At 41.5% G+C, this 16095-nt stretch overlaps 1 protein-coding gene across 1 annotated transcript in view; it reads left to right on the top strand.

Moving 5' to 3' along the window:
- The first annotated feature begins 2708 nt into the window (after positions 1-2708).
- Positions 2709-16095, top strand: part of LOC134221663 (putative gustatory receptor 28a) — a 47255-nt gene continuing 33868 nt past the window's right edge. Inside the window, exons 1-2 of the mRNA XM_062700853.1 lie at positions 2709-3340; positions 3400-3517. Coding sequence (XP_062556837.1) covers positions 2709-3340; positions 3400-3517 — 750 coding nt within the window. The remainder of the gene's footprint in view (positions 3341-3399; positions 3518-16095) is intronic.

Below are 16095 nucleotides of genomic sequence, written 5' to 3'. Positions count from 1 at the left end.
ATAAATATACCATTAACTGTCCACTCAGAATACACATTTTTATGAAGATGTCCCATACTACTGTGCTAAAAATGGTATCGTTTTAGAACCTTTTTTATCAGTAGTGATAATAGGAAATGATAATTCTTTTCGATTATTCATAGCAATGAAAACTAAGAAAGATATTAACATTTTCAATTATGCTAAAAGGACTCCAATTTTTTGAATAGAAACGCCATAGAATGATGGTATAAAAAAAACAGATCCGACATCGGCTGTCAAAAAAATCAGATCTGGAAAGATTCTTCAGACTCCAGATCTTGAATAATGTTGCGATTTTTGAAATAGCACATTCTGTTGAAATCGACGAAGATGACAATGATATATAGTTCTATGCCCACGTAATATTTATATCAAAAACTCATGTTCATTCCTATGTACAGAACTAGTGTATACAAAAAATCAATAATTTGACAGGACACTATTCTTAATACCATCTACAAATTATTATCCTAAAAATTTAATACAATAACTTTTAAAAGGATACTTTGACAATTCCATTGTGAAATATATTATTTTTATTACATCCTAAGCATAAATTATTACATCCTAGCCAATAATATATTAATGAGGTTGAAAAACAATTTTCTGGAAAGTATATATTTTAAAATTATTCAATGGCTTTATTTACACTTTGATAGACGAGAGAAAGCAATCATTTTCTAAATCAATCCATCACACTCTATAAGCCGAGTGTATATAGGAGGGTATTTATATGATATTTTCTTTTAGTTGATGGGTTATAAAAGGTAATGTAGATTTTATTGCAAAAAAAAAACATTAATTTCCTGCAACTGTATTCATTCGACACTGTTGATTTCGCAAATGATTATTATTAATATTATTATTATTATTTATTTTGGACATTTCACACCACAATAGTGCCTTATTCGTGTCTAGATTTCGAGAAGGAATGTATATGAAAACGTTTCCAGCTATGTAATTCCTCAAACAACTAAAACAACAACATAAAAGTAATAAAAATGAATTAATACCATTCTAAAATTTCACATTTTGGAAAGAATCACAACATAAAATATTTGAAACATTTGTAACATATTTTGAATCTTGGCTTGATGGTAAGTGGAGCTTAGAGGCAAAATAAATTATGTAATGATGTCAATTGTTTGAAACAAGCATAATGTAAAGAATGGTTGATGATGTTAATTGTTTGGAAAACAGTATTTTTCAATGTACTACTATTTTAAAAAAAATTTGGCTTATGTATAAAAGGAACTTTCAACAATCGTAGCGTAGTCAAATCAACCAAAGTAACTTTGGAATAATATTTACTTTGTTGTTAATGTAAACTGAACACAATAAGAGCACTGACTTTCTGAATAAGGCGTTCAACCAATGATCAAATTTCAACCGGTTTGGTGTGCTCTAAAGTACATATTAGAAAAATAAAAAGTAGCAATAAAGTGACCTGCTACAGTTGTGATATATATGTACTTATATTTATCGCACCTCTATGGGCGCTAAAATTTTAAGGAATCTGGAAAGAATAATGATTACAGAACAATTATACTTAATAAAACTCCGTGTTGCTCTCCAGAAATCCAAACCGTCGTCGTCAAGGAAGATTGAAGGAATAGGAGGTTTTCAAATTCCGATATCCACTGCGAATAAAAATCCAATAACTTTTGAAGAAATGGGTTCCGACAAAGCTATATTCTTGAATGCTTCTTGAGCTTTCATAACCAGGTGATGTAAATGTTCGGAGCACGAAGGACGATGAAAAACTGCACACTCAAATATGCTTTAGGTACTCGAAAAATTTTACTTCTAGCTTGCCATAAAGCAACGAAAAAATCTAATCCACGCAAAAAAAGTAAAAATTTCAGCGCAGAGAAATGACAAAATCCTTGAAGCCTCTTACTCTTAGTAAAGTTTTTATGAAACACCATAGAACAAGCGCAGGTTCGATACTATTCGATAAAGCAGCAAGCATGCCGGTGCTTTCCAACTAATTCAATCAACATTTACCCGATGCTTAACTTGTCGAATCGAAATTTTGAGTGATATCAGAGGTTTATAAACTCCAAAAGGAGACAAATTTACAAGGTTTTCGCACTGCATCTTAACATTTTTCTTATTTAATTCTATGCAATACACTTTTTCCATAAACCGAAGTATTTGCTGGCGTGTAGGCCACCGTAAAACTTTATATCTCGCTTAACTTTTCAAAAGGTCCTAAGTAACATTTTTTTCATGAATTCATTTGAATAGTGCAATCAACAGACTAATATGAAATCTTTTAATTGCATTATTCAAATTAATTCATAAAAAAAAAATATTACTTAGGTCCTTTTGAAAAGTTAAGCGAGATATTTACTAACTTGTTGATTTTATCGGTGATTTTTATCACCGATAAAAATCAACAAACCAGAAAATATAAACCGAAGTATTATATAAAGCAATAATCCAACAATTATAGTTGGGGAAGAATAGGGATGTATATGCTTTGGATTCTCGATTATCGTAAACCACGTGTAATCGAGTCCGACTATATTGACAAATGATTTTACTTAATCAATATAACGTAGCTAAGTACGGCAATACATCATTTATTACGTGTTCACTTTTACGCAATGCCATTTATAGAATGCTCTAGCAATCATCACTTTCATTCGTTTCCTAGCGTGACAAAATCGTAAAGCAGCACCATGTCTGATATCCTGAAAACCATCCCGCTGATTTGGAAGTTTCCCAAGGAGAACATCTTTGAGTGCATGATACTGCACTACTTTTTCCTTAAAGCAAATGGTTATGCGTGCTTCTCCATCGATGGCCCAATCCAATCGGGTAAAATCCGGACCAGCATTCTCGACAAGATCTACTTCATGACACACCTATCGCTGGGTTTCGTTTTATGGATTTGCGTCGTCAAGTTCTTCAAGGCACCGCCGAACATATCGCCGCTTCAAAACATCGGAAGTCGTCTCATTTGGTTCACGTGCTATCTTTCGGCGGTGCTAGGAGTTTTGTGGAATTTCTACAACCGCGCCAAGGTTTGGTCGTTGTATGTCGGCGTGTTTCGCGTGGATCAGCAGCTCTTGGCGTTGGGGGCCAACATGAAGTACACTCAGTTCTACCTGCTAATGGTTGGGGGGTCAGCGATGGGTTCCATTGTGTTGGTGGTTCTGATCATTGGACACTTTGCTGAACGAGATTTCGATATAATTGAGTTTCTCGCTTTCTCATATTCGAATCTGAGTTTGACTATGCTGGTGACAATTTATTCGGTTGCGGGAAATTTAATAATCTTTCGTCTATGGGTCTTGAATAGAATAATGAGGTGAGACTACAGCATCTGATGTGTTTCATATATGTTAAAAAATTCTTTTTCGTTGTTAGGAGAAATATGGTTCCTACCAGAGGTTCGAAAATGATTCTGGTGGCGGAGAAGAATGGTATTCAAACCATCCAGCAATATATGCAGATTTATGACCAACTGAGCGACCTCACGGAAACAGTAAATCTATGTTACAGTGCTCAGGTATCGTATGCTTAAAGTTAGAATTAAGTTGAAGATATACAATACATGTATGTGTTTGTGAGTGTTTGTGCTTTTTAGGACGCAGCTTGTTTTCGGAACCACAAAGTTGCACTCAAAGATGATAGCCAAAGATTAGCCTCACTTAAAAATCGATCTTTGCATTGAAGGCTTGAAGGCCCATAGTGTAGTATACCAATCGACTCAGTTTGACGATTTGAACAAATGTCTTTTTGTGGTGTGCCAACGACGCGATTTTATCGCTTGGCGACTGCGATTCTGTCGCCATTGGTATGGAAGCATAAATGGAACATAGCCTGAAGCGACCCAACGATAGAATCGCGCCGACTAGTTGTCGCCGTCGCGGCGATAAAATCACTTATGTCTGGTAGAGCCTTAACCGTCATTGGGAGTGACAATGGAGCCAGGGGTGTGAATTAGGTCGTCGCTCTCACCGACAGTCTTGAGGTCGGGTTACAAAATCATCCAAAAAGGTCTGACATAATTTAGTTTTATTGCCCTAATTCAATCTATTTCACAAGCATTCTAAGTAATTGAAACATTTAGAGGAAGGTGGTCGGTTGCTATGGGGCCCTCCTTAGCTAGCCGTGCGGTAAAATGCACGGCTACAAAGCAAGACCATGCTTTGGTGACAGGGTTCGATTCCCGGTGCCGGTCTAGGCAATTTTCGGTTTGGAAATTGTATCGACTTCCCTGGGCATAAAAGTATCATTGTGTTAGCCTCATGATATTATTTTATTCTTACTGGTATTACATCCCCACACTGGGACAGAGCCGCCTCGCAGCTTAGTGTTCATTAAGCACTTCCACAGTTATTAACTGCGAGGTTTCTAAGCCAAGTTACCATTTTTGCATGCGTATATCATGAGGCTAACACGATGATACTTTTATACCCAGGGAAATCGAGACAATTTCCAATCCGAAAATTGCCTAGACCGGCACCGGGAATCGAACCCAGCCACCCTCAGCATGGTCTTGCTTTGTAGCCGCGTGCCTTACCGCACGCATCATGATATACAAATGCAAAAATGGTAACTTGGCTTATCTTCTTCTTCTTCTTCTTCTTCTTCTTCTTCTTCTTCTTCTTCTTCTTCTTCTTCTTCTTCTTCTTCTTCTTCTTCTTCTTCTTCTTCTTCTTCTTCTTCTTCTTCTTCTTCTTCTTCTTCTTCTTCTTCTTCTTCTTCTTCTTCTTCTTCTTCTTCTTCTTCTTCTTCTTCTTCTTCTTCTTCTTCTTCTTCTTCTTCTTCTTCTTCTTCTTCTTCTTCTTCTTCTTCTTCTTCTTCTTCTTCTTCTTCTTCTTCTTCTTCTTCTTCTTCTTCAATGGCTCTACATTCCAACTGGAACTTGGCCTGCTTTTCAGCTTAGTATTCTATTAGCATTTCCTCAGTTATTAATTGAAAGCTTTTCTATGCCCGCTATTGCATGAGTATGTATCTTGTGTGGCAAGTACAATAGATACACTATGCCCAGAGAGTCGAGAATGTTTCCAACCCGAAAACATACTAGACCGGACCGAGAATCGAACTCACCATCTCCGGATTGGGAATCCTGAGCCTTTGTTCGCAAGGCTACTGGAGACCCCAACTTGGCTTATAAACCTCGCAGTTAATAACTGTGGAAGTGCTTAAGGGCACTCCTGACGGAATCCAAGTTTCAAAGTACTCGCGTTTTCAAGGGCACACCATTCGACACGGAAGTAACGCACATCTGTCATTCTTATTTTTTCACGCATGCTGCGATGCAGCAAAGCAGAAACAATGAAAATGACAGTTGTGCATTGCTTCCGTATCGAATGGTGTGCCATTGAAAACGCGAGTACTAAAGGATAATTCATTACGTAGAGAGTGAGTGCTAGTAATGGACTCCTTAACGACTAAACTTTGCTTCAGTCGCTCCGAATTGTAGTTCTGCTGCACCAGATGACAAGCAACAGGTATTAGCATTGTGTTTCGTACATAAAACTAGCCAAAACAGACATGTTTACTACTAAAGCAAGAATTTTAAAATTATGTTACTAGTATGCCTATTATGGTCATCCCCGGGTCCATACTACGCAACTCGTCGTTGCGTGTGTTTATATACGTATTGTGGTCCTCCCATTTGATTTACATGTTCCATTCCCACATGTTTCTTGTGCCTATTATGGACCCCCCCCTTGTGTGCTATTAATGGACATGTTTACATTTACAAATTAGTTAATATAACTAAATTTGTGCTTCCCTATCCATACCATACCATACCGTATGTATGGAACTGCTGTCTCGTTACATGCAGCAACTCCACCCGACGGAAGTTTGCAGAAAATAATCGATTCCAGCGTTTAATTTGGGGATTTGTTCAGGGGTCCATGATACGCACAGGGTCCATTACTAGCACTCACTCCCTATTTACAAATTAAGTCTATTTGTGATTCAATTTTGAATGCTACCGTAGCGTTCGAAATTAATATTTTATTTTTACTTTTCAAAATGGTTGCTAAAAAGATTTTAGTTACCAGATGAAGATTGTCGCTGTCCGGAACATATTTTGCTGGCGAGGATAGGGGATCTAAATTTCAATGAGGGAAAAATACATACGATTTGACAGTTAGGTACCACACATGTTTCGGACAGCAGAACAAAGGGAACCGAAGCGACAATCTTTATCTGGTAACTAAAATATCTTTTGGTTGCTACCTTTGATTGTCGGCACCCAAACATGGTCGGTTGTCGGCACCCCTTTTTCCAAGGGAATATCGAGACAAATCAAAGTTAATTCATTGATGATCAACGTGGTGATCAACGTCAGGTGATCAACGTGGCAACGTGTGAACGAAAATGACATTTTTTGAGAACTTAATAAATATGTAGGGGAAGGTGGTCGGTTGCCGGCACTGGACTGTTGTCGTCACACAGTCGTAACTTTTCTAATCTAATCTAATCTCATACATGCGTAGCCAATACTTGAAAGCATCCTGGAAAATGACGGTTTCTAAATTCCGTCATTTTTCTTTTCATATGGCCAGGCCAACTACGCAGTATTACCGCAGAGATGACTCCTAGATATTGAGCGACTTCAGGAATACCTAAAGTCACTCAATAGCTTGGAATCAAGGGGAAAGGAAGAAAGCGTGGACCTCCCGTACCAAACGCTTCCAATAATATAGATACCTAATATATGATAAAAATCTTGTACGTGTTTTTTGTATGATGTATATGAGTGTGCATGTGTGTTTATATGTCTACACTGATAGACAAAAGTATTCGTCATGTTTTAATAGAACTACTATGAAAACATGACGAACACTCATGTCCATCAGTATATGTATGTATTTGTGTATATGTATGTGTGTATAATGTAAATGTGTGTGTGCGTTTGTGTGAGTGCGTGCGTGTTAAATTTACGGATAATCAAAACCTTACCTCTCCTCAATAAATCTGACGCTGAACATGTTTGAGCATTTACATAGCCTTGATCGCAATATTAGCAAGGGCATTGCCCTTGATAACAATCGATCAGCCCTTGCAAGCACAAACATGCGCACGTCTTCCGGATCTGCAGCACTTTTTTAAACACTACACATTTGTTTCGACCGCGGTCACTGCACTGGTTCTATTGTTCTACTTTTAGGCGAATCACCGCACAAAAGTAGAGCGCAAAAACCAACCGCACTGGAAGACGGTCGAAACGAGACTCCTGGAAACGCTGAAGACGTTTTATAGAAGAAAACTACATACGTATTTGTCGACCTTTTCGTCACACAGTCGTAACTTTTGACAGAAAACATGACCACATCCATTTTGACATTTGCAATACGAGCAGGGTTGGGAAAAATCAAATTTTCGAAAAATCGAGGATGATCAAACTCACCCGCGATTTTACTTTTAAATTATCAAGTGATTAAAACTCGCCAGCGATTTAGAATCGTTTGAAAATCGTATCTTGATTTGAAGCATTTACCGTTACATTTTGAACTCTTTTTCCTCACTAGCATGAAGCTATAACGCCAAATAGAAAATATAACGGGACTGTTAACAATTAGCTATTATTAGTGAAGATTAATGATTGAATGAAAATTCTGTGTTTATTATCGTTTGAGTACAAAATTTGAGAAGTTGTCGCCGGTGACAACTCGCCTACTGTTTTCACTTGAAAAGTTTTCACATGAAAATTGCAATCATGATCGTCTGATAATGATTAAGCACAACACTGAATACGAGTGCTGTGTAAGTACGATCTTGCTGTGCCCATTTCCGAAGCATGAAGAAGCTTTTGTTTCGTTTTACAGAGAAAACACTTTTTTGTCAAGTGAAAACCCACTCCAAAGTTTTTTTTGGTAAATGGCTTAGTGCTATAAACCGTAGTAAAACGATCGAAATGGTGAACGCATTACATATTTACAAAGCAAATTCACTCCATTTTGTGATTCAATATGGAATGCCATCGTAGCGGTCACAATTTAACTATTATTTTCATTTTTCAAAAGGGTTACTTATCATCAGTTTATTGCCTAATTGCGATTTTAGAAATCTTTATAAAATGTGTATAATGTACTTAAATGTATTGTTTTTGCTATTGACGCAATAAATCTTGATCTTTTCAGCCAAAACGCACGCACTTCATACTTTTTTATTTTGAGTGGGTTTTTTAGGATGCCGACAACCGACCACCTTTTTCGAAACGGTATAAAATCAACGCTTAACAAAATTGGTAATAATTACCCTATAATGTATTTTAATATAACATCATTACCATCTAAATAATAAATCGTGATATTTTTAGACATATCGCCAACAGTTCATATTTTTCCTTTTTTAATGTTTTCTTAGAGGTGCCGACAACCGACCAACTTTTTTTAAACGGCATAAAATCAACACCTAATGATACTATTTTTAAAAATTTTCTAAGAAATAGAATAAATTAAGTTTCCTCACCAGTTATTAGCTTATGTCTTAGCTTCCATTGGTATGCAAATATCAAAACTATGTTCAATAGGGTGAAGTTATGAACCAAGAACAAAAGAGTGCCGACAACCGACCACCTTCCTCTACTCATTCTAATATCTATTTGACCAATTGTCACCCTCGATGACAGTATTTTTATATTCTCATAAAGTAAAATTGATCCCCATAAAATTCTTCAGTGCAAGCGAATCTTAAGTACAGATGCATTGCGACGTAACTCTTCACATCGACGACTACGACTTCGGGCGGCATGACCTCCAGGAGTTGTCGTAGTTGGCAAATATAATCCATAAATGTTCATTAACTTCTTTAAACCATCACTTTTAAAATATTGGAAGAGCAAACTTTACACCCATGATGGCAACGCGTTGATGGAAGAAGGTCTGTTCAACCGAAACTTATTCGGCCGAAAGCCATTTGACCGGCCCGTTCGGTCATTTGGCTTAATAGGTCAGCAGGTCATTCGGCCGAATAGGTCATTCGGCCAAATAGGACATTTGTCATCTCACTTCTTAATCATCTTTTTTTCACTTTCCATTGCGAAAAGTGAAAAATAAGAAGTACGAAATGATGGATGAGAAAATAGGCGTCTCCCTTCTCACTTCGCTCTTCTTATCTTTCACAGTGAGAAGTGTAGCATGAGAAGTAAGACGTCTCTCTGCTCACTTCTCACTCATTATATAAACTAGCTTCGAAATACGAGTAGAGTTGATCATATGATAAATGGGAGGATATGAAATCTGCATGGTATTGGAAGATCAAGACAGCTGATGCAGCTGGTGGTAAATTTGATCCGATAGAAAGAAAACTGCAGCTGATGATCCGGTAGAAAGAAAACTCCGATAGAAAAAAACAGATGTTTGCGCAAATGGAGTTTCCATTGGATAAATTTACATTATTTTTGCCTTCGATCCACTAGTTTTTAATTTATACACTTGTTTGCGTCAGATTTGACATTATGTTTTGTTTGTTTTGATGTATTCTTCAACAAGAGCACTTTCTCCCAATCAAAACCACATAGTTTTAAGGAAGTTTTATAATGGCATTTTGAAGATCGTTCTTTCTTAATGAAGAGTACCATAAAACTTTCTCAAAACTATTTGGTTTCAATTGGGATAGAGTGCTCTTGCTGCATAATTTATCAAAATAAACAGCTTAAGATGGACCTGGAGCATATCATAAAACTATTATAAGAGAATTTAGCTTTGAGGTAACTTGGACTAGATGAAAACTATGATAAAACTCTACAGTTTATGGGAATCCTTGATAAAACTGCAATAAAACTTGAATAAATCCAAATAGAAATCCAAATGTTACTTGGGTTAGGACGTTTTCATCGGAATGTTCAATCAAAAACTCAGAGTGAAGTTGGGATAGGAATGAACTTAAAGTTTGTGGTGCTGTTCTTCTCCCGCCAAACCTACAGCACATTCGGTTAAAAAAAGTACCTAATTTTAGGTACTTTTTTTTCTCTTGCATCCCCCTCCTCTTCCCTTTGTTGTCATAAAATGAAAAGCAAAACCACTCAACAAGGGCTGTAAAGTGTGGGAGTTGAGTGAAAAGTACCTAATATTAGATACTTTTTTATAACCGTGCAGATTGGGCGTTCACCCTTTTTTTTTTGTTAGAGCGTAGAACCACTGCGTCCATTGAGTTGAACTTTTGTGGTATTACCGTTCACCCTTTATCCGCTTTAACTATTTCAAGCGATGAATAACGACAAAACTGACCAACCGAACTAACACGGATGTAAACGTCGTTTGACGTTTGGCCGAAAGCGACATACGGCCGAAAGGGAGATATGGCCGAATCGGCCATTTGGCCGAATATGTTTTTTTGGCCAAATACATAGAGAAACACGTTTACTGGGTGAATTTTTCAGCAGAGAGAAAGAGATAGCGAAGGAAAAGTACCCATTAATGAGTAAACGATTTTTACCGGGTAGGTTATACAGCCGGAAATGCCATTTGCCGAAATAATCGTTTGACAAAAAGGGCCATTTTGCCGAACCGGTAATTTGGCCGAAAAAGTCGTTTGGCCTAATAGGTCATTTGGGGACACGGCAAATGCTGGGTAATGCGTACCATTGGTACTTCGCGTACCTGAAAGAATAAAATAGACCCCATCTCGCGGTCCTTAGCCTCTTACCCAGCAACTCCTATCCCTACCTCCCCGTGGTGCTGGCCGGGATACGAGCAACCTTAGGAAAGATCGGGTAACCAACCCCGGTGGGAACTATGGTCGTATGCTGACAGGGAAGGGGGGGTTTGCTCCTCTCCGGAGGTGAAAATCTTATTGAGCGTCTGTTCTCCATGTCAGGATCGGCTCACAACAGCGTCTGTTCTCCATGTTAGGGGCGGCTGATCATCGTCCGAGTGCCAGCGAGGGACTCTAAGTGAAACTGTGCACCATGGTCCACCGAAAATAAGGAGGAATGGTCCTCCGGAAATTTAGGGGGTTTGGTGTCAGGCCCTGCAAGCCAGCCTTTAAAAAATCATAAGCAACGAACAATCAACAAGAGAGTACGGACCGGAACCATCGGCGAAGACCACTGCGACGACAAGGGACTAGCGATTGGAAACTCGGTTCGTGGAACTGCAAATCTCTCAACTTCATCGGGAGCACACGCATACTCGCCGATGTGCTCAAGAACCGTGGATTCGGCATCGTAGCGCTGCAGGAGGTTTGTTGGAAGGGATCAATGGTGCGAACGTTTAGAGGTAATCATACCATCTACCAGAGCTGCGGCAACACACACGAGCTGGGAACAGCTTTCATAGTGATGGGCGACATGCAAAGGCGCATGATCGGGTGGTGGCCGATCAACGAGAGAATGTGCAGGTTGAGGATCAAAGGCCGGTTCTTCAACTTCAGCATAATCAACGTCCATAGCCCACACTCCGGAAGCACTGATGATGATAAGGACGCATTCTACGCGCAGCTGGAACGTGAGTACGACAGCTGCCCAAGCCACGACGTCAAAATCATCATAGGAGATTTGAACGCTCAGGTTGGCCAAGAGGAGGAGTTTAGACCGAGTATTGGAAAGTTCAGCGCTCACCGGCTGACGAACGAAAACGGCCTACGACTAATTGATTTCGCCGCCTCCAAGAATATGGCCATTCGCAGCACCTACTTCCAACACAGCCTCCCGTATCGGTACACCTGGAGATCGCCACTGCAGACAGAATCGCAAATCGACCACGTTCTGATTGATGGACGGCACTTCTCCGACATTATCGACGTCAGGACATATCGTGGCGCTAACATCGACTCTGACCACTATCTGGTGATTGTTAAACTGCGCCCAAAACTATCCGTCATCAACAATGTTCGGTACCGACGACCGCCGCGGTACGACGTAGAGCGACTGAAGCAACCTGATGTCGCCACTGCACACGCGCAGCATCTCGAGGCAGCGTTGCCGGAAGAGGGTGAGCTCGATGGGGCCCCTCTTGAGGACTGCTGGAATACAGTCAAAGCAGCCATTAACGATGCAGCGGAGAACAACGTCGGGTATATGGGTCGAAGTCGACGGAACGATTGGTTCGACGAAGAGTGCAGACAGATTCTGGAGGAGAAGGACGCAGCGCGGGCGGTCGCGCTGCAGCAAGGTACCCGGCAGAACGTGGAACGTTATAGACGGAAGCGGAGACAGCAGACCCGCCTTTTTCAGGAGAAGAAACGCCGCCTGGAAGAAGTGGAGTGCGAGGAGATGGAACAGCTGTGCCGTTCTCAAGACACACGCAAGTTCTATCAGAAGCTCAACGCATCCCGCAAAGGCTTCGTGCCGCGAGCCGAAATGTGCCGGGATAAGGATGGGAGCATCTTGACGGACGAACGTGTGGTGATCGAAAGGTGGAAGCAGCACTACGAGGAACATCTGAATGGCGCTGAGAGTACAGGCAATGAAAGTCAAGGCAGCGGAGGAGATGACTACGTCAGTTCAGCGGACGATGGAAGCCAACCAGCCCCCACCTTGAGGAAAGTTAAGGATGCCATTCAACAGCTAAAGACCAATAAAGCAGCTGGTAAGAATGGTATCGGAGCTGAGCTCATCAAGATGGGCCCGGAAAAGCTGGTCACTTGCCTGCACAAACTGATAGTCAGAATCTGGGAAAACGAACAGCTACCGGAGGAGTGGAAGGAAGGGGTTATATGCCCCATCTACAAGAAAGGCGACAAACTGGAGTGTGAGAACTTTCGAGCGATCACCATCCTTAATGCCGCCTACAAAGTGATATCCCAGATCATCTTCCGTCGTCTGTCACCATTAGTGAACGAGTTCGTGGGAAGTTATCAAGCCGGCTTCGTTGACGGCCGCTCGACAACGGACCAGATCTTTACTGTACGGCAAATCCTTCAAAAATGCCGTGAATACCAGGTCCCAACGCACCATCTGTTCGTTGATTTCAAGGCGGCATACGACAGTATAGACTATGGACTATGGAAAATTATGGACGAGAACAGCTTCCCTGGAAAGCTTACCAGACTGATCAAAGCAACGGTGGATGGTGTGCAAAACTGTGTGAAGATCTCGGGCGAACACTCCAGTTCGTTCGAATCGCGCCGGGGACTAAGACAAGGTGATGGACTTTCGTGCCTGTTTTTCAACATTGCGCTAGAAGGTGTCATGCGGAGAGCCGGGTGTAACAGCCGGGGTACGATTTTCAACAGATCCAGTCAATTTATTTGCTTCGCGGATGACATGGACATGGTTCTCGACAACGATCCGACGGGAACAAGAAGGCGAGGTGCACAGCGGGCAAGGTGGATCGATCAGGTGGAGGACGACTTGCGGACCCTCCGCAGACTGCGTGGTTGGCGAAGTGCAGCCTTGAACCGAGCTGAATGGAGAAGTCTTTTATGTGCAGCACAGGCCACTCCGGCCTTAGTCTGATGATAAATAAATAGGATGACATGGACATTGTCGGCCGAACATTTGAAAAGGTGGCAGAACTGGACACCCGCCTGAAACGTGAAGCAACAAAAGTTGGACTGGTGGTGAATGCGTCAAAGACAAAGTACATGCTTGTGAGTGGAACCGAGCGCGACAGGGTTCGCCTGGGAAGCAGTGTTACGATAGACGGGGATACCTTCGAGGTGGTCGAGGAATTCGTCTACCTCGGATCCTTGCTAACGGCTGACAACAACGTTAGTCGTGAAATACGAAGGCGCATCATCTGTGGAAGTCGGGCCTACTACGGGCTCCAGAAGAAACTGCGGTCGAAAAAGATTCGCCACCGCACCAAATGTGTCATGTACAAGACGTTAATAAGACCGGTAGTCCTCTACGGACATGAAACATGGACAATGCTCGAGGAGGACTTGCAAGCACTCGGAGTATTCGAGAGACGGGTGCTTAGGACCATCTTTGGCGGTGTACAAGAAGACGGTGTGTGGCGGCGAAGAATGAACCATGAGCTCGCCCAGCTCTACGGCGAACCCAGTATCCAGAAGGTAGCTAAAGCCGGAAGGGTACGATGGGCAGGGCATGTTGCAAGAATGCCGGACAGCAACCCTGCAAAGATGGTGTTCGCTTCCGATCCGGCAGGTACGAGACGACGTGGAGCGCAGCGAGCGAGATGAGCAGACCAGGTGCAGAACGACTTGGCGAGCGTGGGGCGTATTCTAGGATGGAGAGATGCGGCCTCGAACCGTGTATTGTGGCGTCAAATTGTTGATTCAGTGTTATCTGTATAGATGTAGACTAAATAAATGAAATGAGATCATTTGGCCAAAATGTTCGTTTGACAGAAAACGTTATTTGCCCGGCTAAAAATGTCGTTTGCTCGAATAATCCACTATCGTGGTTCTAAATTCGACTCTATCTGATAATTGTTAAACTGTGCCCGGAGACGAGCCAGCTTCGGGCTGAGAGGCTCTCTAACAAAGACATAAAAAAAAACTATGCCCAAAACTATCCATCATCAACAATGCCCGGTACCGACGGGTACCTCGGCACGATCCAGAGAGACTGAAACTGATGCAACCTGATATCGCTAATGCATACTTGCAGCATCTTGAGGCAGAAAATGAGCTCTTGGCGACAGTTAGAGCAACCATTAATGACGCATCGGGGAAGAACGCCCGATGTGACACGAGTTTGACGAGGAGTGCATTTTTGGCGGTGTGCAAGAAAATTGTGTGTGTCGGAAAAGGATGAACCACGAGTTTGCCCAATTCCCCAGCGAGTAGGCTTCGTGGCCGTGTGGTTAGCGACGTAAATCGACTAGACGCAAGGGCTATAAGGCGTGGGTTCGATTCCCGCCCCGGTAAGGAGAAAAAATTCGTGATCGAAAAATTTTCCACCGGTCCACTGGGTGTTATGTGTCCTGTCTGTGTTGCCCTGTCTAATCTAGGTGTTGAGTGTTCCGTCTGTACGACCTCTTGCCGAAGACGGTGTTCCTGTATTTTCTAATATACAGAACGAGGCAATAACTAGAAGAATACGATGAGCAGGGCATGTTGCAATAATGCCGGACAGCAACCCTACAGAGATGGTGTTCGCTTCCAATCCGGCAGGTACAACAAGCTGGGAAGCAAAGCGAGCTAGGTTTGTGTACCAGGTACAAAACGATTTGGCGAGCGAGGGGCACTACCAAGGACGAACCGTATATTGTGGCATCAAATTGTTGATTCAGTGTTATCTGTTTAGATGCGTACCTCATACATAAAATAAATGAAGGACGCAAATATATCAAAGATTACGAACTCATTAGTCCACGGTCACATTTATAAGCCGTGCAATCGTCCGTTAATCGATTGCATTCAGTTCATATCGTGATAAACCCGTGAAGCAGCAACATGTCCGACCTTTTCAAAACCATCCGGATGATTTGGAAGTTTCCCAAGGAGAACATTTATGATTGCATGCTGCTGCACTACTTTTTCCTAAAAGCGAACGGTTACGCGTGCTTCACCATTGATGGCCCAATCCAATCGGGTAAAATTTGGACCAGCATTCTCGACAAGATCTACTTCATGACACACCTATCGATGGGTTTCGGTTTGTGGATTTGCATCATATTTTATTTCAAGACACCAGCAAACGTGTCACCACTGCAGGTTATTGGAAGTCGCCTAATTTGGTTCACGTGCTATCTTTCGGCGGTGCTAGGAGTTTTGTGGAATTTCTACAACCGCGCCAAAGTCTGGTCTTTGTACGTCGGCTTGTTTCGCGTGGATCAACAGCTCTTGGCGTTGGGAGCCAACATGAGGTACACTCAGTACTATCTACTTATGGTCGTAGGGTCAGGGATAAGCTTCTTGGCATTTCTGCTTCTGCATATCGGACACTTTGCTGAACGAGATTTCGAAATAATTGAGATTCTGGCTTTCACCTATTCAAATCTGAGCTTGACTATGCTGGTGACAATTTTTACGATTGCGGGATGTTTGATACTCTTCCGTCTATGGGTCTTGAACGGAATAATAAGGTGAGATTTCTGCTCGTGATTTGTGTCATTAGCTGAAAAGTTTTCTTTGTATTAGGAAAAATATGATTCCTCCTGGAGGATCGAAAATGATTCTGGTGGCGGAGAAAAACGGTATTCAAACCATCCAGCAATATATGCAGATTTACGACCAACT

The sequence above is a fragment of the Armigeres subalbatus genome, chromosome 3 (assembly GCF_024139115.2).
Source record: "Armigeres subalbatus isolate Guangzhou_Male chromosome 3, GZ_Asu_2, whole genome shotgun sequence".
Classification (NCBI taxonomy): Eukaryota; Metazoa; Arthropoda; class Insecta; order Diptera; family Culicidae; genus Armigeres; species Armigeres subalbatus.
Note: the sequence above shows the minus strand (reverse complement) of the source record. Positions and strands in the feature narration are given on the sequence as shown.